This window comes from Trypanosoma brucei, chromosome 8, assembly GCF_000210295.1.
Source record: "Trypanosoma brucei gambiense DAL972 chromosome 8, complete sequence".
Lineage (NCBI taxonomy): Eukaryota > Euglenozoa > Kinetoplastea > Trypanosomatida > Trypanosomatidae > Trypanosoma > Trypanosoma brucei.
The window spans coordinates 260,209-283,873 of record NC_026741.1 but is presented as its reverse complement, the minus strand read 5'-3'; the positions used below and the strand labels follow the sequence as shown (position 1 = coordinate 283,873).

Sequence of the window (23,665 nt, the reverse complement as noted above, 5' to 3'; positions counted from 1 at the left end):
ATTAAGAATAGTTGAGGTAAGAGGTAAGGAAGCAGATGACGTCCAAAGTTGAGGAGCTAGTGGGTGAGGTGGAGGAAGCCCTGGAGAAGCTTGTGAACGCTTCTGACTCCATCTTCAATGCTTCAACAACCCTAGACAAGAAACAGGCAGAGTTATCGGCGAAACCTGTCATGCGGGAGGCACGCAGCAAAGTGGAAATGCTAAATGACGAGCTACGGCGGACGGAGGATGCCGCTGTGCGGTCACACTACGAGAAGGTTTGCAGGGCTGCTGAGGAGAAGATTCGTGTGCTTGACGCTGAAATAAAGAAGCATGTCTACGCCAAGCACACCAAAGTAGCGCTAGAGAAGACACATGCCGAAAGGCGGGAGGAGGAGCTCTTAGGCCCTGGTGGGGCGGATGGGTCGGGATTTCAGGACTCGCAGCAGGTACTTGAAGCTGCAGTGAACGTTCAGAAGGACATGCTTGTCTCCCTGCAGCGGACGGAGAAGGTGATGATTATGACGGAAGAAACGGGGCAGGAAACCCTTCAGGCTCTGCAGCGGCAGACCGAGCAGATGTATCAGGTCGATGAGGGTTTGGAGGAGCTGCAGGGACAGTTGGATAGAGCAGGGCGGGATGTACGATGGTTTTTCAGGCAGTTGGCCGGTGATAAATGCTTTTTGTCCCTTTTCGGCATTCTGGTGGTAGCTATGGCAGTTTTGATGGGCGTCATGATATACAAAAAACGGCAGGCGAAAAAAAACGCTGAAAAATGATTAGAGAAGGACAGGTACGGCGAGGGGGGAGGGGAAAATGGCCGGTGATGGGTTTTGTGCGTGGCCACGCCAAAAACTTTTTGCTTACCCTTGATCTCCATGCCTTATGCGGTCTTTTTTGCTTTTTTGTTCCTTCACGACGGACTGTGGTGTGCCGAAAGTCCCTTAATGAAGCACATTCTTTGTGTTTGGTGTACCCTGCTGTGGGTCTCGTTTACTGTTATGTTTTTCTGTTCTTCCGTTCTTGCTGCCGGGTTGCCCTTTGTTCGCCCCTTCAAATTATTTTACAGTTACCTTCATATCGGCGTTTTTCAGCTTTTGCTATTATCTTAAGGTGTCACATTGGTTTGCTGCAGGGGCCTTTTCACACGTATTGACGGGAACAAATGAGTGGGGGTCGCATATACTGGTGAGGAAAAGGTGTTGTGCACTTGTGCTTTGTTTGGTTTTTTCGAGTACCCGTTACTCGGGTGAAAGCTTCCTTCCCCTCCGTGGAGATTGTAGTTGGTGCTGTTTTAATTTCCCCTCGCTGTTTCCCTATGTGATGATGTGCATTGACACTCGCCCTGCAGTCTCCCCCCCCTCGGGCTCTCCAAACTACTCCACTGCCTTGTCCGTACGTTATTTTGTTTTGTCTGCTCTTCATATCATCTTCTTCGCACCTGCTGGCGCCGCATCTTCCATTTGGTAGTGCTTGGTACAAAAGGTGTGAATAGTGGAAGTGGTTGGAGCTTACTGGTGTTGAAAGTGGAGGGGCGCTGCAACATCACATGGTGAAGCTTGTCGGCGAGACGAATGCGGGGCTATGAGCAGAGGGACAGAGTGTGTGAGGTGCACAGACACGCGCTCGCGGAGACGGAGCAACGGAACAAATGGTGGAACCTCGGATTCCTTCATCTCCCACTCATTTTCATCCCCATTTTCTGTCTCCAGAGTGGGATCCCGTGTTTCGTCGAGCGTCAGGTTGTGAGTGGTAGAACAGCAGGGGGTGATGTGCATGTATTCAATTGGCAGTGTAGATCCCCACGGTATTCCCCTGATGTTTCTGAAGAGGGTGAAGAAAGGGAAGCCGTTTCCTAGCGCGACCGGAAGAAATGGGTTCTCGCCTTGACTTCGTCGTTGCTTTTTAGTTCAATGTCTTCCCTTTGAGGCTCTGTCACTACTTCACTTTTCATTCGTCTTCCACTGGTTTAGTCGAAGGCCTCTTAGTCCTCCATGGTTGGTGGCGATGGTGAGGAGCCCGGGCTCCAGCGGCAGGCGAAACGTGCATTGGGGGATCCACTTCCTCTGGATAATGGGATGGAGTCTGAGGCACCCAACGACTTTAGTAACGATCCATCTGACAACATATCGGTGCAGTCCCTCCAGGTGGCGTGTGTTCAGAAGTGTTGCTTATGTACTATAGTCGCTCCACTTGATCGTATTAAGTTTGTTATGCAGTGCCAGAAGGAACTGCAGCGCACGGGTGTTCTTGATCGTACTTTCCGCAGTTCATGGCACTGCTTCCGTTGCATTCATTCTATCGAGGGGATTCGTAGTTTCTGGCGTGGTAATCTTGTTCAAGTAGGGTCGTTGCTTCCCGTTACCGCTGCGCACATGCTTCTTGGGGGCCCGATGCAGATGTGGGTATACAACAATTTCCCACGGGCTTTCCCATTCGGGCATTCGGCCGCCACATATGCATCAATTCTATGCGGCGCGTTGGCTGTTTCTGCGGTGTCATACCCGCTGGAGTTTGCACGTTTCCGCCTTGCGGTGGATTTGAGGCGTAGTCCGTGTGATCTTTATGATTATCGCCACAGTTTGGCCTTCTTTGCCCAATCTGTGTTTAGTGAGGCCCCACATCTCCTTTACGCGGGTTTTGGCCTCTATGTAACCGGAAGTATAATATACGGCGTCATGTACACGGGCTTGACGCAGCAGGTTCTCTCGCGACTACCATCCGAGCCCGAGGGTTACACGGCGACTGTGGTGCAAGTGGGCGCAGGTGTCGGTGTCTCGGCAGTATCGACATTAGGTTTGCATCCCCTCGACACGATGAGGCGCCGTATGATGATCGCGGTTACGATGGACGGGCTTCGCTATGCTTCGGCACGGCACTGCTTCCATCACATACTTTCGACGGAGGGGATCGCCGGATTTTATCGTGGGGCTGCGTTCACGATGGTGCGCATGGTTTATATATCGTCACTCTATATGTGGTTTTTACCGGCTGCCTGAAATCTTTGGACCATGCTGCCTGCTTTTCAGCGCTTACTGCGGATGTAGTGACGATGCCGGTTGCCAGTTAATGTGTAGTTGGTGTGCCCCTTTAGTTGTTTGTGTTTGTGTCTGCGCAGGGTTTCCAATGGAGGTAGCTTATTTGACGGTGAGAGTTGAGTTAAGTTGAAAGGTATGGAGCAGATCCATCTTTGTCGTGCGCGTTGCTGTTTGCATTTGAGGAGTTTATGACAGGAAGTGCATACAACTGATATTTATACGTCTGTCACTTTATTTCCCTTTGTGCAGCTACTGTGTCAACACCCAGTTGCCTTACGTTGGTGGTCCGCCGAGAATATATCGGTTCAGTTGATGTCCAACCCACAAAACCCGGCTACCAGCTTGGAGAGTTGCTGGAAACAGCAAAGTTGTGTATGCGTGTGTCTGTCTGTGTGAAAACGGGGTCATGTGTCTGCTTGTGTGTGATGGGTCCTGTGCTGAGGCCCAATTCAAAGGGAGTTATGCAGCTGTGAAGCGAGTATAAGATGAGGAGGAAGTGGGAATTGCGAGCGCATCAGCTAGTTGAGTACAAGCGAGTGAGAGGAATAATGCGTTCCCTTTCCCTTACAGTTCCTTTCATCGCCTTGTGTTGGTTGAGTGTGGTGTCTGTGATGGGACCACAAGTGGGAAGATGATAGTGGGGGACAAGTACGGTTAGGATTATTACACTCCTTGTGGCGGTTACGCGTATTAAACACTATCGGCCTTACGGCGCCCCTTTCTCTATCTTCTATGGATGGTAACAACAGTCAACCATTCAATTCTACTCAGCGATTCTCTTTCTATTTTTGTACATGAGGTCTGTGCCTGTTCTGTTCTTCGTCGCCTTGTCTCCGCTTCTTTTCTCTGTTAGTGCATACCTTCTTTTACCATTATAATTTTTTGTCCTCTGCAGTCGATTAGCCAGCACATGTTGTGGCAAGCCAAAAGAACCCAGGGACGTTGCAGTTCGCTCCTGAACACCGGTTTTGTTGTTATAATTTCTACTACTGTGCCCGCCGTTGTAGTCTAGTAGTCCCTTCTTCCTGTGGAAGCTCACCTTCGATATTGTTCTACGTATCACTCTGCCAGGTTTGCAAAAAAATCCTCTTCATTTTCTTTCTGTACTAACTCTGCTCGATTAATGTACCCTCAGTAATTGCCTTTACATGCATACGGCGCCAGTGCCGCTGCAATTGGTTGTACAAGGCATGGATATATCTGTGTAGCGTGAGCAATGACATGTCCTGATATTTCCCCTTGTTGTGGTTGGTAGGTGCGGTCATGGCGTCTTTTGCACTCGTTGCTTCCTCTTTTGCTGGTGATATTTTTGCGTGGTGGGCAGAGGGAGGAAGGAGGAGGAGGAATGCATGTCTGTAGAGGTCACATCTCTGTGGAAGGGCCGCTGGTAGTTATGGGGGTGTGTGGAAGGTAAGGTGGGAGAGGTGAGTGGCTTTGCTCTCAAGTGTTTCATCCCCCCTTTTTTACAGCTTGAGAGGTACCATCTTCTCTCGTGAGTTGTGTTAGGTGGTGAGGGGGAGGGGGTGAAAAAACGAAATTTAATAGTGTAACGGGGAGGCACCTGCTTTTCATTATATTCTTTTTGTGTAGCGCGTTAATTGTGTTCTATTGTGCATCCATTCTGCTTTCTTTTCCACTATAAACTTCTTAATTTGTTCACACTATCTCCTTCTTGTTTAGAAATCCCTTTTCCCTGATTCAGCTGTTGTACCTTTAGCCAGGCTCACTGACGGTACGATTCTCCCCCATTCTCCTCTTATTGCCTCGCCTTTGTTTTCTTTTTTTTTTGTGTGTGTGTGCTTGCTAAAAACCACCCGCACTCATGGTAGCGGCGAAAGGAACATCCGCTTGTAGCGCTGCCGTTAGTACTGAGTTAGAAGGGGTGGGAACTGTTGAAGTGGGGCGTTTCTTCCCCACTTCTGTTGCTAGTGTTTCGCTTATTTGGTCCCTTTAAATTATATTTTATTTTGTGCAATATATATATATATATATATATCACTCTTTCATTTCAACAAGAGGAGGTTCCCATCAGTTTCAGGGCAGGGAAAGTGGGCCGTACTCGTAAGTAGCGGGACCCCTTGTCTCTTGTGACGCATTAGGTTCCTAGTCACTTTGCAAAGGTGTACATAACATATATTTATAGATATACAGGTTGATATACAGACGTGGGGGCAGTTACGAAGTACGTCCACAAGAGTGAAAACAAATACACCTTAGGTTCACTCATACGCGGCCATACGCGAAGCACTTGAAGCGAGGGGGGAAGGTGCAACGTGTGTCCTGTGGTAAGGAAGAGGTGTGCGTGTGCGTTGAGAGGTGGCGGTTGCTGTGGCCGTACATCCCGAGTGTGGCGGTTCCGAGTGTTACGAGTAGTTCTGTGCGAGTGACTTCCGTGGTTTACTATTCTATTTGGTATCAAAGGAGTCACGGCTGCAGGCAGCGTTTGTGAATTAGCAACATATATATATATATATATAATAAAGAAGAGGGACGAAAGGGGAGGGGAAGTAGATAAAGTCGACAAGTCGAGGGGAGCGTCAAGCGACAACGACTGACAGGTGTTAGAAACGAGCAGTGACGAAAGGTGGCGGGGTAGTAAGTCCCTTTGATACCCTTATAAAATGAGTCGAAGAAATTCGGCTTCCCGTTGTTTTCCGTTAGAGCAGGAGATTTACCCCCAACAGCAACATCATTACCAGGACATGACAGGATCTGTGACGCCGGCGTACGACCATTCGATAGACCACCAGGTGGCACCTATGCGTGCCAGCAGTAGGCCTCACCAAAGTGTTGGTGAGCGCAGGTCGATTGGTGAACGACCGGGTGGGTGCAGCAGAAGGGGCAGTGCGGTGAGTGGCATGCATGTCGGTCCAGATACCTTTAGTCACAACCAGGGGCCCAATTATGCGTCCGGCGCAACCACTAGAGTGCCATCGCTTGCAACTAACGGGGAGTTTGTGGAGGCAGAGCCCCTGAGATATGACAAAAAACACATGATCAATCAACCTTCGCAACCTGGAAATACGTCGCTTGATGGTGGCGTACGGAAGACGGCAGCATCACGACGTGGGTCGAAAGCTGATCCTAAGCAGGCTTCAATGTCACAGCCCTTCCTTCGCACATCCTCGAAGCAATGCTACCAGGATGTGACGTCGCTGGATCCTTCCGGCAGGCGGCAAGATGCAGACGAGACACTGATGAGGCGCGACGATTCTCTTACAGCTTTGTACGGCACGAAGGGTCGTGGCGAGGTAGGGCGACTGCGGGAGAGGCGTGGCGGTGAGGAGGGCCTCATTGTGGCGGTTCACAACCACTCCTCCATCGATGAATGTTTCAAAAACTCGGGACCTGACGGCGGTAACGGTTGTGATCGCGCGCTCTCCAAGCCAGACTCGCGACGAGGTAGCGCCGATATGAGCCGACAAGGAAGTAGGCCGGAACGTGTTGCGGTGAGCAGTAACTCCACGGGTGGCAGGAGGGATGGTCTCGCGCCCGGTGTCAGCGGCAACGGCTTCTCTAGCTTTCCGGTGAACAGTAGCTTGTCACCTACCGCCAGGCTCAGTGATCGCATGGCCGCTGATAATGCCGCTAACGTCAGCAGCAGTAGCCTCGGCCGCAGGGAAGGTGGGAAAAACCGCTCAAACCCGACAACTTTTCCCTCCGATGTACACGCGGAAAACCTCCACACGATCATTTACTATCTGAAGAACCATTACGCGTTGGATGCACAAGAATCGCGAAAGGGGCTCGAAACGATGACGCCGGAGGATGTGCTTGGCCTCGTGCAGTGCTTCTATGTGGACATGTACCGTACCGTTCGTGACTATAGAGACTCTGTTGGTATTGGTCGTGCGGGTTTCAAGGATGAGGACCCTGTTGTTGCCTGTGTTGTGGAGCCGGAAGACTTCCCGATCCTAACGAAGGGAACCCCTCGTCACAGTGTAGACAGAAGGGATGTACACGGAAGTGACGCATGCGATGTATCACCTCACCATCGTTCCGGGGAGAGGGGCTTGGAGGGGGCGAGAGCATGGCGGGCAGTTCCCGTAAATTCAAGCCAGTTTGGGGGTCCTCTGCCCCAATCGCAACAACCCTGTGCGCTGTCACGGCAGCGCCTCAGAGCCCACTCACGCGCCCTTGGCCAGCGAGATCTTAGTGCCGCCGGGTTACGTGCAGGACGTAGCGCTTCCCGATCCGCTGCATCAAGGCAGCGTGCGATGTCATGTCGGTCTGCTGCGGCTTGCGCAAATACGTCCATGGAAACCACTCCTGAAGCCGTTAATCGGCAGCGTGGCGGTGTGTCCGGCAGGGCTGTGGGATGTCCGCTGCATGGTCTCGTCCCAATGCTGCGCCGCGGCAATAACATCTGCAAGCACGTGACGGGTGGCCGGCCGCATCTGCGTTACTTCCGTGTGGAGATGTTGCCCGCTAAACGTGGTGGTGCGTCACCAACCCCACATCTCATCTGGGGCCCGTCCCCCACCTCCCTTACTAGCGCTTCACTTAAGGGTTGCAAGAATGCACTTAGTCTACACACACTTTTTTGTGCGTCTCCTCTGTGTGAGGGCACTCTCGAACAGTTTTCGCGTTTCTTCAAGCGAGACAAGCGGGGTGTCGTTCAAGACCACAACGGAAGTGCGGTTCCAAACGAGATGTGTGCGGTTTTGAGGTTCAATGAGCGTGACTTGGCGCTTACATTCCTTACCGAAGAGGACAGGGATCTATGGATGCGCGCCATGTCGTTCATTGTGGAGCGGAACAGGCTGCAACCCACAGGACCTTCATCGTAATACAAAATGCTAAAGCAGCGACCGTGACCACCATGCACTGATGAATTTTGTTAGTGTGTGTGGCCACCCTCTGGGTGGAAGTTTTATTGGAATCGGAGGTGGCGGGCTAAGTGAGTGCCGATATTAGTTAATGGTTTGCCGTCGTTTTTTTTTTTTTTTGCTTCCAACCCATTTACCTTTGTGACTTTTTTTGTTGGACAGGGAATTTGCGACTGTCAACTCTGTTGGGCATAATTTTTGTGCGGCGCGCTTTCATGAGAAATAAATAGATCCGGATAGAGAGGTGGACTGTGAACTTGCCAGTAATAGAGGGATATTTGAGCAGGTGTGTGGAAGGAGGACCGAAGAGAGGTGAGAAAGGCGCAGGATACGAGAGTTTCTTTTTTTTAAATAAAAAAGTGGTAGCCAGAAATACGACTCGGCATTTATAATGTTTCGTCATTGGCGTTGTGGTTGTTGTTGCCTCCTCGCCTCAACCCCGAGTTAGAGGGGTTGGAGGGAGGATGAGTCACGAGCTAAGTTTCAAAATGACACCAGAAACGAAAAAGTAACGTGGCGTTCCCACAGTTGTCAATGTAAGTGGCTTCAATCAATCTCATTCTCTTTACCTCTCTCTCTCTCTCTACAATCCTTTGGTTTCACTTTCCCTCATTTGTTATCATTTTTTTTTCTACATCTGTACACGCACTTGTGATATAATAGAACACAGCTCCCCTCTTCCTGCTCGCTTCCCGCAGTTCGTTGAAATCCATCGGTTTGTGTGTGTGTGTGTGTGTGTGTGTTGGTATGTTTGTGGGGCGCGTGTATGCCCCTGTGGGGGAGGGTCAGCTATGGGTTAAGAGCAGAAAATAAAGTAGAACAGATGAACAAGTAGTTGACTGCAACCGCGCTGGCAGCCCTCTAAGGAGTCATAAAAATAAACTCCAGAACTTCGAAGCCACCGCATGCATCAGATGGTGCGTTTTTTTTTTTACCAGTCGTGCGGGCGTGGGTGAAGGTGTGAGGGGATGAGGTAAGTACTGACAGGCATGTGCGTATATATATATATATATATATATATGAGACCCAACCTGCATTTATACTTCATACTCGATTTTGGCTACGATTCCCTCTCTTCATGTGGATTGCGTACAGCTCTTTGAAGCACTACTGCACACATTTATACGTACGGGCATGTGTACTTCTCCCCCACGATTGTCAGTGTCGGTATTTTAGTTCCGTCCGCACTTATTCGCTTCCTTGTGTTACTCGACAGTCTTCACTATTTCTGTGTTTGCTTTTTTCTTTTTCTCTCGTCATTTCTTTGGTTCCTCCGGTGTGGTAGCCTTTAGTAGATATATATATATATATATATATATATTCACTCACAAAGAAAAGAGTGATAGTGACTTGGTCAAGCGCGTGGGGTAGGAAGAAAAGGAAGAACGGGGAATTCAAACCATACAAGGCGGAAGACAGCAACGAATCAAGGAAAAAGAAAGATAAGTAAAGAAATCAAGATCGAGGTGTGAAGGAAGTAAGGCAGTGAGACAAGTAATCCGCACTGAAGAAAAGGAAGAGAGGGGAGGTAAACAGCGATTGTTGCTCAACAAAGAAGGGACAAAGTGCAGCATTAAAAACAGAGGTGCAAAGGGGGAAGGAAGGAACACAGGGGAGATAGGGTTAAGAAAGCTTGAGAAGAGCCTCTCATTCGTTTTCTCTGCATCTATCTTTTCCACTTTATATTGGCTTCCTTCCACGCCATATTTTGGTTCTACCGCCGCAGTTCCTGGACGACGAGGTGCGGTTTGGGGGCGTTGGTGGTAGAGGAAGAGAGGTGTGACAGTTTTCGATAAAAAAAGGTGGGAAGGAGGAACTAACGACAGGCACCATTAATTAGGAGACTGAGGAGCCGAAGAGCTGAAGAGCGAGTGAGAGAAGGAAGGATACTAACTAAGGCTAAGGAGTGTGAAAGAAGGAAGGGGTGTGAACAAACACCCATATATACGCGTACATATATATATATATATATATATATATATTGATATCCTGTCACCAGAGTGGGTGTACTTTTGGCTTACCGAGAAGCACACTGCAGAACTCTCTCTTCCGTGGCGCTGAAGAAAACCAAGGAGAAAATAGAGGGCTGGAAAGGGAGAGAAAAAGCTGTGCATCGATCAAAGTGTGTAGTTGGGTTCGCTGTGTCTTTCACGTGCACATCTCCATTTACAGTCATAGAAAACCAACCTTAGTGTAGTAAGCAGAGAAAAGGCACCAAGCACGCTCTCTTTCTTTTTCATCGTTGACCGCGTATCGGCCGTCTTCGCGTTTCCCCCTTTCTGGGTAAGTTTTAACCCACTTTGTTCCCTTTCAGGGTTCAGTTAACTTCATTTGTTGCCTCTGCGGGCAGGAGCAACTGGGAGCCCGACGGATGAGCCCTTCCAGTTTGACATTGCGCTATGTTCTGCCGTGTCATTCCTGCACAAGCTGCGACGAGGCCACAGTTGCGGATAGGGTGTCCCTACTTGACACACCCTCCGTGCCTGTCATTACGTGGACGACACCTTCTGAGTTCCTCACTGCAGTAAAGGCAACCGTGCCCGTTGACAGCGCCAAACATAATGGAAGCTTAGCTGTTGGGGAGGATGGGTTGGGCCTCCACCTGCTCTCAGCTGATTCTGCTGGCGCGGCTGCCGGTGATGGAGAGGCTGGGCCCCGTGTCATCCAACTGACTCTGGATTGGGTGCTTGCTTTGCCATGTGTCAGTGATGACGCTGAGGGTAATAGCAGTGTGGAGCTGCATGTACTGAGGACCAATCGCTTGGATTTTCTTGTTCAAACATGGAGTGCGGTGACGTCACACATTGTTAGGCTTACAACCTGGCCAAGGATGGAAGTAAGTTTCTTTCCGAGTGGGTTTCCGTGCGAAATCGTATCAGGGATGATAAACGGCAGCGAGCCGAGTTACTACGAGGTTCGAGCTCGTATTCCCATCCGTTTAGTGCTCTCTCCAACTCCCGAGGGGACAAAGGAGAGAAAAAATGATGATAGGGGGTCTGTGTCTGAAATGCTCGAGGAGTTTGCTAGTACGAAGCGCATGTACGCCCATCAGCTGCGTGCACTCATTCATGATGCCGCCTTCAGTTGCATTTCAAGCAATCCCACGTCGTTTTGTGGTTTTGACGAAGCACCGTCGTCAGGAAGGGGGACAGACACTGCCTCCCCTGGTGAAAGCGTCAAAGAGGAGGAAGCAGTGAGTAGCGCCAGCACCAATCAACAAAGTGGGGGTGGAGTCAGCGCGGGAAAGGAACCCAAGGGGCCACAACAGGTATTACCGCGTGTCTTCCACTCGATTCCGCCGCCGCCAGTACCCGTTGCCTTGAACATATGCCTGACACATCATGGTGAGGATGGTGAAGTGCCCACCGAGGGCGATGACCAAAGGGAGCGCGATGTAGTGTTGTTTGTGCACACGGTAGTGCGTGCCGTCCGCCCACGCTCAGGCGCGTCACCACGTCTGAGACCCCGGCGTATTGCCCTGGATGCCCTCGTGAACCTTTTCCCGGAGCGTTTCGCTGTCCACGGGGTGTCGGATGTGGCAGTGGCGGAGGTAAATGTTGAGGACCTCTCTTGCATGTGGGTGCCGTTTAACGATACCACCATTGAAGGGGATGTGTTGGCGCTGTCGGCTGAAGAGTACTTTTCATTCCATGGGCGGCAGGACTCTGAGGTCTCCGGACAGGCGTCTCCAAGGGGTAATGGGTCTAAGATGCAGCATAATCCCTATGACAGAATGCGAGTTAGTCCCGCAGATGTGGATCCACATGGAAGAAAAACCGCTCCGCAACCTTGTTTTGGTTGGGGACGAGGCATGTGTTTTAATGGCGGGGGACCTGGCAGACCATTCACATTTAATCCGGCTCTGTGCGGGACATTCCAGTGTTTTCCGTGGACTCCCAGCTTCGCACTGCGGAAAGGGAGAACGGCATCTGCAGGGGCCGCAGAGACTTCAGAGGTACGGGGTGTGGTGAGATCGTCGTGGACGGGGGTCTCTTCGTGGAAAAATGTCACACCCGGGTCGTCATGTTCGTGGAGGGGAGAAAGTTCGGGATCACGGAGGGGAGGTAAATCAGGATCATTGAGGAGCGGTGCGTCGGAGGCGCCGTGGGCGCCATGGGCAGCGGAGACTCCAGATGATGTATCAGTCAAAGTGCCACCACAGGCGGAGGAGACATCGGCTGTTAGTGCATCGCCACAGGATGATAATGAGGTGATGGATTTGTCTGACAGTAGGCAGATGATACTGGAGTGGGCTGACAGCATCGGTTTGAGTAGGCGGAGAATAGCCAATCTGGCCCAACAATTGGAGCGTTTGGGCGAACAATTTGCTAGTATATCGCTCCAGCACTGCGTGACAACTGACGGAGCCGACAAGCGGAAGAAGGGTCGCGGCGGTAGAAATGGCCAAAAGGCGGTTGATGCGGGGGCCCCTGAGGAAGATTCGGACGCTGTACATTTGGTGGAGGGACTCATTGGAGCATCTATGCGGCCTCATGGGAGTATCTCTGAGGAAGTGCTTCGGTTTGCTGCGCGTCTTTTGGGCGGCGCGAAACAGTGTGAAGAAGATTATGGCAGTGTTGACGAATGCACCAAGGAAGCTTTTGATATGATACAGAAACTAGACCAAGATCTACGCGCCACTGCGCTGGAGGTGCAACGCACACAAAAGGATATACGCAAGACACTTAGCGGCATCTTGACACCAAAAGGGGAGCGAAAGGCGAAGGTTGAAACTCCTAATTTATTCTACCCTGCAATTAAAGCACTAAACCCAGAGCAAAGCCATCGGACTGAGTTATTTGGTATTGGCGCTCCCTCCGGACTCTCTAGGAGCGGGGACATTCTGACGTTGCTTCGTTTCAAGAAGGGCGACTATGAGGTGGCCAAGCAAAGCGTAATGACGGTGAGCGATAAATTACGTAAAGCGGAGGTGTGGTGCGCCGCGCAACTTGAGCAGATGCAGCTTGTTGTGAAACTGTATAAGGACATTCTGGTGCCATGTTTGGATGCGCGAGTGGCCACGAGGAGGGACGAGGAGCGAAAGCGCTCAAAGCTGATAGTAGACTGGGCAGTGTCTATCGCAATCGTGCTTGAAAGCCAGAGAAGCGCAGAGAGCCAAGAGTCCAACGGCGTGGAAAGGCATGAGGACGAGCATTTGTCTCATAAGGGACCACGAGGCGCAGCTTCTACGGAGAAACCCTTACGGCTATCCAATGGCAAACCACTTTTGAACGGCGGTAGCAACGGCAGAGCTCACGAAGGGCAAGCCGAGCCTTTGAAAACTCATGATGCCACCACCAGAAGTGAGGGGAAAGGACTTGAGGCAAGTTCCGAGCGCCCAGCAAAGGTTGAGCGGCCGGTTAAAGCTGAAAGGCCGGCTAAGACTGAGCGTCCAATGAAGGCCGATCGGGTGGCTCCACCTGTGACTGAAACAACCCGTGATTTACGTAGATCGACCTCGCCGAAGAGGAAGCGAAAGGCCCCAGCAGTTGTCGCACAACCATGGTCCCTGATGACGGTCACCCCGGCACCTGTAGTCACGACGCAGCGGCGTGGCAGTCGCTACCGTAGATTTCTATGGCGGCTCGCTCGTTTTTCGCAGGTGGACCGCCTACGTCGTAACGCTTACCTTTTGGCATTGTTGGCGTCGGTTGCTGTTGCTTACCTCGTTGTCGTATTTCTCTACGGCTGAGTGAGTAGCATTATAAGGGGACTCGGCTCCGCCAGTATCCGGTTGGAGCAAGAGACACAGAGGACAGGTTAGGATGGCGGATTGAGGATAGGCTCGCACAGGAGAGAAAGAGGTCAAATATAGATGAGGAGGGAACTACCACTTGTAATAAGAACAAAAAGAGGCGAAAAAAAAACACAAGGTTATAGAGGTTCTGAGGACCCCAACAATGTACGGATGTCGCATGATGGAAAGCGAGATGACCGTGCAATCTGTGGGCCCTATTCACGTTTTGTGCGCATCCAAACGCAGTCATCTACATATGTACATGTGTATGTATATATATATATATATATATATATATATATGCTTGTGCGTGCAATAGGACGAATATGTTTACCTGCTCGGCTATGTTTCGGAGGTGAGTAAAACATTTGAATAAACGCCTGTACCTCTTTGCATCAGTGGGAAGGATGCGACATAGATGGAGTAAGTGTGAAGGAAGGGGTGGGCGGAAACGAAATGGATGAATCCCCTCGAAGGCTAAATAATAAAATAGAGGGGAGAGGAAAGGATACAAAAGAGGAGGCGCGATGAGGAATGAGGGAGAGAAGGAACGAACTAAAACCAATAAATGGAGAGTAGTAAAATCTAATTTAGCTGGGCGATATGGCCAAGTATTTGCTTCAGGGCCCACGAATGTTGCATGTTTGTAGAGAAGGAAAGCTGATGTGCAAATCGGGTCCAAGGGGAAGGGAGGGGGAGGGGTGAAGGAACTGTGGAATGGGAAAAGGGTGATAGGAATAATTTGGATATGAGATAAAGTTAGCGAAAACCACCACTAAAAGAGGAAGAGGAAGATAAATACACACGATTATATAATATATAATAGTATAGGTGCATGTATGTATGTATGGATAGATGGATGGATGGATGTGTCTGTGTGCATATTTATACGGTGTTTAAGGCAAAGGAAGGGCGAAGGAAGAGGCGCGGGCGAAGGGGATTTGGTTTCTGCCGGGCTCTACCCATTTTTTTTGCAACTTTTCATGTCATTTTTATACATTTTCATTCGCCTGTATCTGTGTGCGTTTTGTTTTCTCGTCGTTGTTAGTTGCGATCTCGTCATTTTTCTTCCCTATGATGTGCGGAGATGCAAGGTGATGGGCATCTCGTTGTGTTTATGTTCCTTCCCTACTTTTCGATTTTAGTTGATCTCTCTATTTTTCCTTCTAGCTGAAGGGTGACCCACTCAATTGACTGGTTGCTTTTCTTTTCTGAAATGAAAAATGGGTTTAACCCTGCAGTTTTCCCTGAAACCCCTCCGCCAGATTTTCATTCGTCTTAATTCGTCTTTTTTTTTTTTCCTTCCCAATATACCTTTCTTTCTTTTACCTTTTTTTTTGAAAAAAAAAATAACGGATATTTGTGTCTTGCTGCTGGTACCGGTGCCTCATACGTCCAAATCCGGTTTGTTTTCTTTTATCTACCCTGTGGTTCTTTTCATCCCTTGTACTTACTTTCAGTGAGTGGGTTGCTTCCGAGCCATTTGAGATGCGGGTAGATATATATATATATATATATATATATATATACATATACATATACATATGTGGGAAACACCTTCTTCTTTTATTTTTATGTTATTCCCCATCATCCCCTTGCGGGCAAACGAAAACAAAAAGAAAAAAGGGATATGACAAAAAAGTTCCGGAGTGATTTACAAGTTCTCTTCTTCCTTTTTCGTTTTCTTTCTTGTTTTGAAGTTTCTACGTTGTGCCTGCTTCCGTGTTGATGCATCCATTGGACTTAAGTTCATTTTCATATTCGTTTTTGTCGCCCCATTATCTTTTCGCTTCTGCCAATGTGTTTGTAGTGACAGGCGGGTGGGGTGAAAATAATGGCATTGTTGTATGATTTTTAGTGATTTTCTTTTCTTCTTCCTTTTCTCTGCCGCATTTCCTGATTTGCGCCATTTTTAGTTTAGTTTAGTTTTTTTTCTTTTGATTTACTTCCACATGTGTTACGTAATGACTCGAAGAGCGAAAACGGAAAAAGAGTGCAATTTGCCGTAGTTGAATGTCCTTCGGATCGTTGTAGCTCTCTTTTTTTTTTTTTTGGTCGGTTGTTTTTGTTATATAAATACGAATAAGTATACGATTATATTTTTGTTTTGTTGTGTGTGTGTGTGTGTTTTCTATGAGCTATTTGATTGAGTATTTACTCATAGACCCGTACCTTTTTTTTTTTCACTTCTGAAGCAGGGCGCGTTTTTGTTTTAAGTTTTTTTTTTCGTGTTTCCTTTTTGTTGTTGTGGAAGGGAATTAAAAAAAAAAATAAAACAAAAAGAAAGGAGGGGATAAAAGGGCGAATTAATGAGGGAAAAACCAAATTGAACAAACGGGAGCCGAATCAGCTTATTATTATTATTATTACTTAGATCTGAATGACGGGGAAAGTAAAACCGGGCTTACAAAAACGAAAAAAAGGAAAAAAATGAAAAAAAAAAAGGTAACAACAATGAAACAATGGTAGTGCCACAACGGAATGTGAAGTTGGCAAGTATGACATTGTGCGTGAAATAGAGGAGGCGGGTGCATAAAGTTAAAGGAGAACAAATCTTTTTTTTTTTTTTAAAAAGGGGAATGGAAGTAGCGCTGAAATACCATATGAAATCAGACCCCGGACAACCGGGGAGGCTTGAATGTAAATTAAATGAATTTAAAACCGTACCTCTTGTGTGTGTGTGTGTGTGTTTTGTTTACTTTAATTTTTTTTCTGTTGTTGTTGTTGTTGTTGCTTTGTGCGTCGCATTTGTGTTTGTTGCTCCTTTTTATTTATGGTTGTTGATTTTTTCATTTCCCCCCCGCCGTTGTTGGTACTGGTGGGCCCATTTAGTCATCACAACACGGGGAGGGAGAGGGGTGAAAATATAACGAGAAGGGAGAGAGAAGATAGGAAAAACAAGAACAACAACAATAACAGAAAACTAAAGGAAGTCAAATTAATTAAATAGGAGGAAGTAAACGTGAGAAAACTAAAGGATTTTAAATTTGAAGTTGCTGTTGTTATTAATGACGTCGGTGATGTTTGACGGGAGCGTTCTTCCCTCGTTTTACTTTTTTTTCTTTCTTCATTTATTTTCGTACCGTTCTCTTTTTTCTGTTTTACTTCCTGATTCTTACTATCCACCACCATTTTATCTGAAGTAGTATCAAAACGAAATGCAAAAATAATCAATATCAAATCTCCTCTTTTCTCTTTTTTCCCAACCGGACATCCGTTACGCGGCCCTGTTTACCCCTCTGCAGCTGCAGCGCATCATTCATTCATTCGTTATTATTATTATTATCTTTTTGTTTTCACGTTTTTTTTATTTTGGCGAGGATGTACTTCGTTTTCATTTTTGGTATCTACATATTTTTCTTTTTCTTTTTCTTTTTTAAATATTTTTGGTGCGTGGAGGATGAAGAAACACATGGCGTCTCCAACCCCCTTCCCCCCCCGCGAACCCCAACAGAAGAGGGATAAATACGAAAGAGGATTTTTTTTTTTAAAAAAAGAAAAGAATAAAGGATAGAGAAGCAACCAAACCAAACCAAACCAAACCAACAAATAAACAAACAACAACAACAAAAAAAGACCAAAGAAAAAGGAACAAAAACGGCAGCTTCCTTTTTTTTTTTTGCGTACATGCGTTCCTGTCAATCTCGCGACTATTCTTGTTGATATAATTAACTTCAGTGTTTGGCTAACGCATGCGCGTGTGTCTGGGCGGCGCTTTAGCGCTTTCTCTCCTCTCTTCTTCTTTTTTTCTTTTCTGTTAAATTCTTTTAAAATTTGTCATTTCAATTATTATTATTATTATCATCATCATAATGATTGTATAGTGCAACGCGGATGTGAAGGAAACACGCTTGTCTGTCAAGATCCCCCCTCTTTCTGTTGTTTGCGTTTTGTTTTGTTTTTCGCTGCTCTTTTTGTTGTCGTTCCTTCTCTACCTCTTCCCTATCCAGGTCTCTAATCGCAGTGTGCGATTTTGTGGGTCATTTTGTTGTTTTTTCCCCCTTTTCTTTGTTTTTTTGTTTCTTTTTTTTTTTTAAATTCTCCTGTTGCTATTTTCCATCCAATCTTTTAATATCCCAGGCTCTCTTTTCACCATACTTTGCTACTGCTAGTGCTCTTCCTATGTGGGCGAGGGCTGATGAAAAAACATATGAATAGTGTCAAGCTGAAATAAACGATTATCATTTTATTTCTTTTTTCTTTTTGTACTTTATCCATTTTTCCAATCGCTAACAAGGGTAGGGGGGTGATAGAGGGTAAAATAGTTGGAACTAAGGACTTGGAACTGCTTTCCCTCTTTCAGGAAAACGCACATAAATACACAAAAAGCATACACAAATACACGAGACATATTACTTAAGTTCATTTTAGTTGCATCACAGTAACGGTAGTAGGCACCTTATAGTCAAGAGGAGGCACAGGAGGAGAAGGGAACAAAAACCAAAAAAAAAAATAAAAAAAAATACAGAAAAATACATAAATAAAGGTGGGTTCTGTCAGCCCTCCCTTATATATATATATATATTTATTTATTTATATATAAAATAGGCGGGAGATAAAAACAAGGCAAGGTGGTGATTTTACACGCGTGGGGCGATTTGGTGAAGAAATAGGGGAGCGAGTTTCTCTCCTCCAGCGGGTGGCAGAACCGTGCGTCTTGTATGCGCTTGATTGGATATATTCGGGAAGGACTTAGTTGATAAATTCACATCGCTTTTGCCGTCTCAGAGAGGGAGACGGCGGGAAAAGTAAAGCCCCAAGAGAGTGAGGGACAATGTCATATGAAAAGATACTATGTATGGAACACAGCGCAGAGCGGGAGATGCGAATAACAGAGAGGAGCAAGAAAAAGAAGGGATGTGGTAAAAATTTTTTATGTTATGGCGAGCCAACCCCTGTATCAGGTGCACTAGAAGATGTTGGGGCGATTGCCGCGATGTTGGCAGAGGTGATGGCTGAGGAAACGGAGCGGTTGGAGCAGAAAAGAATTCAAGAAATGGAGCGTAGCCGGTCGCACTCCCCAAGAGAGAGGCGGAATATTCCATCTTCACCAGCTCCTAATGACACGAATACCACTACCGCGGTTGTGGGGGGGCGGAGACCACCTTCCGGTGCGCTTGTGCGTTACATACGGCCGACATTGAGATGCAGGCGTGAACGTCTCTTTGCGTACCACATGGCGAAGAAGATGCTGCAGCAAAAGCAAGAAGAGGATGCCCGGCGGGCCGCACCCCTGTGTGATTCATCGCGGGGAACATCAGTGCTGCGGACGTCATTCACAACCTCTACAACAGGAAGCAACAACTTGCCATGTATAGAAGGAGGCACAAGCACGACGCTCACGGATGGGGATCCATGGGGAAAAGCTTCTCTGGCGGTGGGTGATAACCTTGAGAAGTGTGTGTATGATGCGCTACACACGTTTGTGACTGACTACGAGCAGCGCTACGGTAGGCAACCTCGTGTTAGCACTGAGAAGGTGGAGTCCCCTTCGTTTTCAACGGGTTCTTCAGCAGTCCATGATTTTAACATGAAGGATGAGGGGGAAAAGAATAGGGAACAGCTCACAACGACTATGGGAAGTCTCATTGGGAATGCAAATGCTTTATCTGGTGTATTTAAATTCCCGTTTCTACAAGAGACGAAAACAAAGGCGAATGAGGGCGTTAATGCTTCCGCTCCATTTTTTTCAGCGGCGTTTACCAATCCCGAAGCCTCTTTAACCAGAGGCACCATGGGTGATTCTACGTTCACCGGGTTCTCTTCACCTGATAGGGCATCACCGAAAGAGGACGGGGCATCAGAGAAGCGACTAGCGGCGGAGCGGGAGCAGCGAACGGAGTCTGTGAAACGGCTTGTCAAGCTGACCTTGAAGCGGTTGAGTAATCCTGGGCATTGTAGAAAGTCTTCTCCCGGTCCTCATTCTCACGACGGCCCGGCGGGTCTTCAATCCAGTTTTTCCCCCAGTTGTCATTCCGTTTTCGGCGGGTTGTGGGATATAACGCTCGACAAGCGAATAGACTCGGCACCTCATGGGGATTTGATTAAACTGGCAGGAATTCTTTCTTGTCATCCTGGGCTGCAGAAATGCTCGGAGGCGGCGGCCCGATTTGTTACGTATGTGCTTATGCGGTCGCTACCTGAGGAACTTTTTACGGGCGACCCAGAGGATTATTGTGTGCTGCGACGACGCGTTCACAATGCTGTGAAGAACCGATCCTCACCGGGCCCCAAAATTGACTCAAGAATGTCGTCGAGTGAGAAGGTGCCCCTTCCGCCCCGCAAGGCGTCGCCTAGACTGACGCGTTTGCGGTTTTCATCATCATCGAAGAAGTCCGGGAAAAGTTGTAGTCTACTCTCAACTGCAAATTCTGTAGGATCATCGGATGATGGAGAACAGCGAGATGACCGTTATTTCCTACATCGGGACACCTCGACGTGCCAGCAGGTGTTGCAAAGCGTTGCGTTACGCCATGGTTATTGGCTCTCCTCTACGGAGCGCATGCTGCAGAGGCCGCCGTTTCATGCTTGTGGTCTTCCTCTTCGCACAGCGCGTGACATTGCCATGTGGCAGCGACCGCCGTGTAGGGAACCGTTGGGTGGTGGTGGTGATGGTGGTGCAACTTTTAACGCCACCGACACTACGAAAGACCCATTTGCCGATACGGCCCTCACTACTGCGACATCCTCCAAACTAACTAAGACCACGTGCCATCTTGAAGCGGAGGCCCGTCTTTTTGAAGGTAGCTTGCACGCAGAAAGCAGTGCAATACTTAGGGACGAGGTGGTAGGGAAAAATGGTGGCCGCCCCAAAACTATTGCACCGTTGCTTATCCTTGCACATGGTGGGTACGGTGTGGCACCATTCAGTGTCCCCGATTCGTCAGGGGTTGGAATGACGGTAGAAAAAGAGGTGGACTGTGAGGAGGGACAGGGTTATCGACGTCACCTGGCGAACATGAACAATATGACTGAGGCGGATCAAGACGCGTACCTCGCAACCTTCTTGTCTCCGGATGACTTTTTGCACCCGGAACCCTCGTTGCTTCCCCTCTATTCCGTTATGCAAACGATTTACTCCAGCGTGCGGCAGAATCGTAATATCTACATCGACGATGCAACACACAATAGTTTACCTATTGTGCTAGATCTCCTTATGGATGTAGTGGAGAGCTACGAAGATTTTTTCCAGTCCATCATTGACACATCTTTTGAGCCGGCTGGCATGCGGTCGTTTTTTCTCCACACATATCGCGAGATGATTCTTAGCTGGGCTGCTATTGTGGTGTGTGAGACAGCAATCGAGTATGCCACAGAGCGGGTGGCGGTTGGTCCTACCGGTAAATCATGGGTTACTTTGGTGGGAGCGGGTAGCTTTACGGAAGTACAACTGGAGAAGATCGCCCTCTCGGGTTTGGTTCAACGAACCTTTCCGAGTATGACACAGGTGACTTATGACGAAAATTTACTGGGAAAGACAATTGAAAAGGTGCGGGATGTAGTGCTTGGTACTATAGTCCGTGTGAGGGGGGAGCTGTATTATCTCGTCACCGGGGTGGACAACCGCAGATTGTTCATGGAACAGTACCAAAAGATGTTGAGGGAAGAGAAGGAAATGCAGGCTGCGATGCAAGCTGAAGTTGAGGAACAGATGAATGCTCGCCTTCCAGGGTGTTCAAAGACAGGTGGTGAAGCTCCTCCTCAACAGGAAAAGCCCGGACTCGTGACTTTTCCGTTAAATGAGAGTTCATTAGTGATGGCCCCAAAGCGGTGCGGGAGCGCCGCACCCGCGTCGTCAAGCAATGCGAGCCAATCGGACAATACCACCGCTGAAAAGGTGAAAAGAAGCTTGCTTAGCACGCAATCCGAGACTTCCGATCGGACTCCATGCGAGAGCACAGTGCTTTTGACAGGGCGGTGCGCCAAAGAACAAGGGACATCTCGTGTTTCCACCCCTTTGATTCGGCTACCGAGCAGGGAGCGCCGCCGACAGGAACGGCGCCGTACACATCTCGAAACGCCATCGACCGGTCGTCCATCTTCTAGAATGTGTTCTGATCTACACACCGCACATCCATCGGAGGGTTACGTGTCTGAATCACGTCTTCGCTCTTCAGTTGGTGGTGATGCTCCCTATTTCTCAAACACCGCCCGCACGGAGAGCCGTTCAAACCACTGGGACCACTTTTGGAGGAAGGGCCCACAGTGTGGATTCTCCAGCGCAAGCGTTTCTCGGCGTCGTGCTAGGCGACAAGGTGGATTTGCTGATCTTCCTCAGGACCTGACGGTGCGTAATGTTCGGCGGGAACTCGTTAGTTTGCACATGCGCCGCAACGAACAGAGGAAGTCGAGTGGCTTGAAGGCGGGCGCCTCCAAACCGTATGATACACCGTGGGGGACAAATGGCAATGGCGCCTCTACACTGGGTTTATCATCAGTGTCTGTTGACCTTCACTCTCCTGTAGCAGACATTGGACACTCCTTGTCTCCCGAGAGGAGTGGCGCAGGCGGCCATTGGGCAAGTCGGTACGGTGTAGACAGACAGTTTATGATTTCACCACTTGCCGCTGTCGTCGGTGCCAGGCAGGCGCAAGTTGTGGAGCAAATGCGAAGGGCATTTCAGAATACAGTCCAGTTTCAAGTTCACTTCCAAGAGACTTCCCACGGTGGAGAGAGTGGCGTCCCACGGGCCTTGCATGAGTCACAGTGGTACGTCACCGGAAACAGCGAGTACTACGAGCGGCGCACCGTTGCGTTGATTAGACGGTCCAGGCAAGTTGCCGCGTTTGATCTCCGTCACCTGTCGCCCATCACAACTCTCGGGATGTGTGTGCAGCGGAGTAGCCGCGGTTTCCATCGTTACGACCCGCAGCCGCGGTCGCCGCATGTCGACCACAATAGTATTCAGCCGAAAGACCTTCACTTAGGAAGAAATATTGTGCCGTGGACTCTCTAGTTTTTTCCTGGTGACGGCCCGCCACCTTCACTTTGTCTGTGGTTTTATTTCCTTCTTTTTTACTCGCTCTCCGTCACTTTTTTTTTTTTTTTTGCACTTTGCTTCTTTTCACGTTTGGCTCATTCTATGGCTCTCCATTTGTCAAGTGCAGTATTTTTGACTCTTGCGGTTATGGAAAGGGGAAGGGGTGATAGACTGGGAGGTTCTGGGAAGACAAGCAGAGTGATTTTTTTTTTAAAAAAAAGAAAGCAAAGAAAGAGGAAAAGCAGGAAAAGAAAAATCAAGAAAACTTTACACAAGAAAGTGCGATTTGTAAAATTCCGTAGCTGTAATATTGGATGTTGGTACTGTCGGTGATGTGGTGTAAGAAAGAGGAGTGACGGGGTGGTGAATGTTGAGTACGGAGGATAATTCTCACTTTATCTGGACGGGTGTGCCTTTTCCCCTTTCTTTCTTTCTTTTTTTTTTGTGTGCTGCACTTTTTTGTTTGTGTAGTTTCATTTTGAGGTGCTTCGTCGCCATTTTCCCTCTGAGCCACTCGAAAAGAACAAAATAGTGTTTTGGTTAAGGAGAAAGCTTCAGCAGAAGAGTTTGCTAACGAAATATCGACCCTTCGGTGAAGCGCGTTAGTGTACTCTTGACAACGGTGAGGTATGGGGATGTGCTGTGATTAGCGACTTGCTAACTTCCGTTCATTCCTTTTTTCCTTTAGTTATTTTACTGTCTTCTCTTTTTTTTTTTTGTAATTATTGCTTCTTCTTTAACTTGATCACCTCTTTTTGTCCTGATTAACTCGGAAGAGGCAATTTCATTGTGTGTGCGTTTGGAGAGGACGAATCACCCCCTGGAGGCTTAGTGTTGGTGTTCCTGTTAAGTACTCGTGGAGACAAAGGAAGGGGGAGAAAAAAAAAGGAAAGAAAAAAAAAGGAAGTAACGGAGGAGGGGAGTGGAAAGGGATATGTATGTGTGCACGTGGCGTGGTGATCGAACTAAACGTTAATTTTCTTTAACATTGTTGGTGGCTGTCGTTTCTTTGGACATCGAAGACAGACAGTCGACCATGCGCTGTATATGATGAGTTGGTATATGTTTTGATGTATATTTGTATGTGAAGCCGTGCCCACTC

The 23,665-nt window shown here is 48.2% G+C and overlaps 6 protein-coding genes across 6 annotated transcripts; all 6 read left to right on the top strand.

Moving 5' to 3' along the window:
- Positions 1–35: 35 nt before the first annotated feature.
- On the top strand, positions 36–758 carry TbgDal_VIII870 (hypothetical protein, conserved; the record flags this gene model as incomplete). Its single annotated transcript, XM_011777112.1, has 1 exon — positions 36–758. One exon carries the CDS (start codon positions 36–38, stop codon positions 756–758), a length of 723 nt encoding a protein of 240 aa, XP_011775414.1.
- A 1,215-nt stretch (positions 759–1,973) lies between these two features.
- On the top strand, positions 1,974–2,978 carry TbgDal_VIII860 (ADP/ATP mitochondrial translocase, putative; the record flags this gene model as incomplete). Its single annotated transcript, XM_011777111.1, has 1 exon — positions 1,974–2,978. One exon carries the CDS (start codon positions 1,974–1,976, stop codon positions 2,976–2,978), a length of 1,005 nt encoding a protein of 334 aa, XP_011775413.1.
- A 2,660-nt stretch (positions 2,979–5,638) lies between these two features.
- TbgDal_VIII850 (hypothetical protein, conserved) lies at positions 5,639–7,807 on the top strand (the record flags this gene model as incomplete). The annotated part of the gene is made up of 1 exon (XM_011777110.1): positions 5,639–7,807. One exon carries the CDS (start codon positions 5,639–5,641, stop codon positions 7,805–7,807), a length of 2,169 nt encoding a protein of 722 aa, XP_011775412.1.
- Positions 7,808–10,217: 2,410 nt separating this feature from the next.
- Positions 10,218–13,538, top strand: TbgDal_VIII840 (hypothetical protein, conserved; the record flags this gene model as incomplete). Its single annotated transcript, XM_011777109.1, has 1 exon — positions 10,218–13,538. One exon carries the CDS (start codon positions 10,218–10,220, stop codon positions 13,536–13,538), a length of 3,321 nt encoding a protein of 1,106 aa, XP_011775411.1.
- Positions 13,539–14,422: 884 nt separating this feature from the next.
- TbgDal_VIII830 (hypothetical protein, unlikely) lies at positions 14,423–14,728 on the top strand (the record flags this gene model as incomplete). The annotated part of the gene is made up of 1 exon (XM_011777108.1): positions 14,423–14,728. One exon carries the CDS (start codon positions 14,423–14,425, stop codon positions 14,726–14,728), a length of 306 nt encoding a protein of 101 aa, XP_011775410.1.
- Positions 14,729–18,357: 3,629 nt separating this feature from the next.
- On the top strand, positions 18,358–22,539 carry TbgDal_VIII820 (hypothetical protein, conserved; the record flags this gene model as incomplete). The annotated part of the gene is made up of 1 exon (XM_011777107.1): positions 18,358–22,539. One exon carries the CDS (start codon positions 18,358–18,360, stop codon positions 22,537–22,539), a length of 4,182 nt encoding a protein of 1,393 aa, XP_011775409.1.
- Between the last annotated feature and the right edge of the window lie 1,126 nt (positions 22,540–23,665).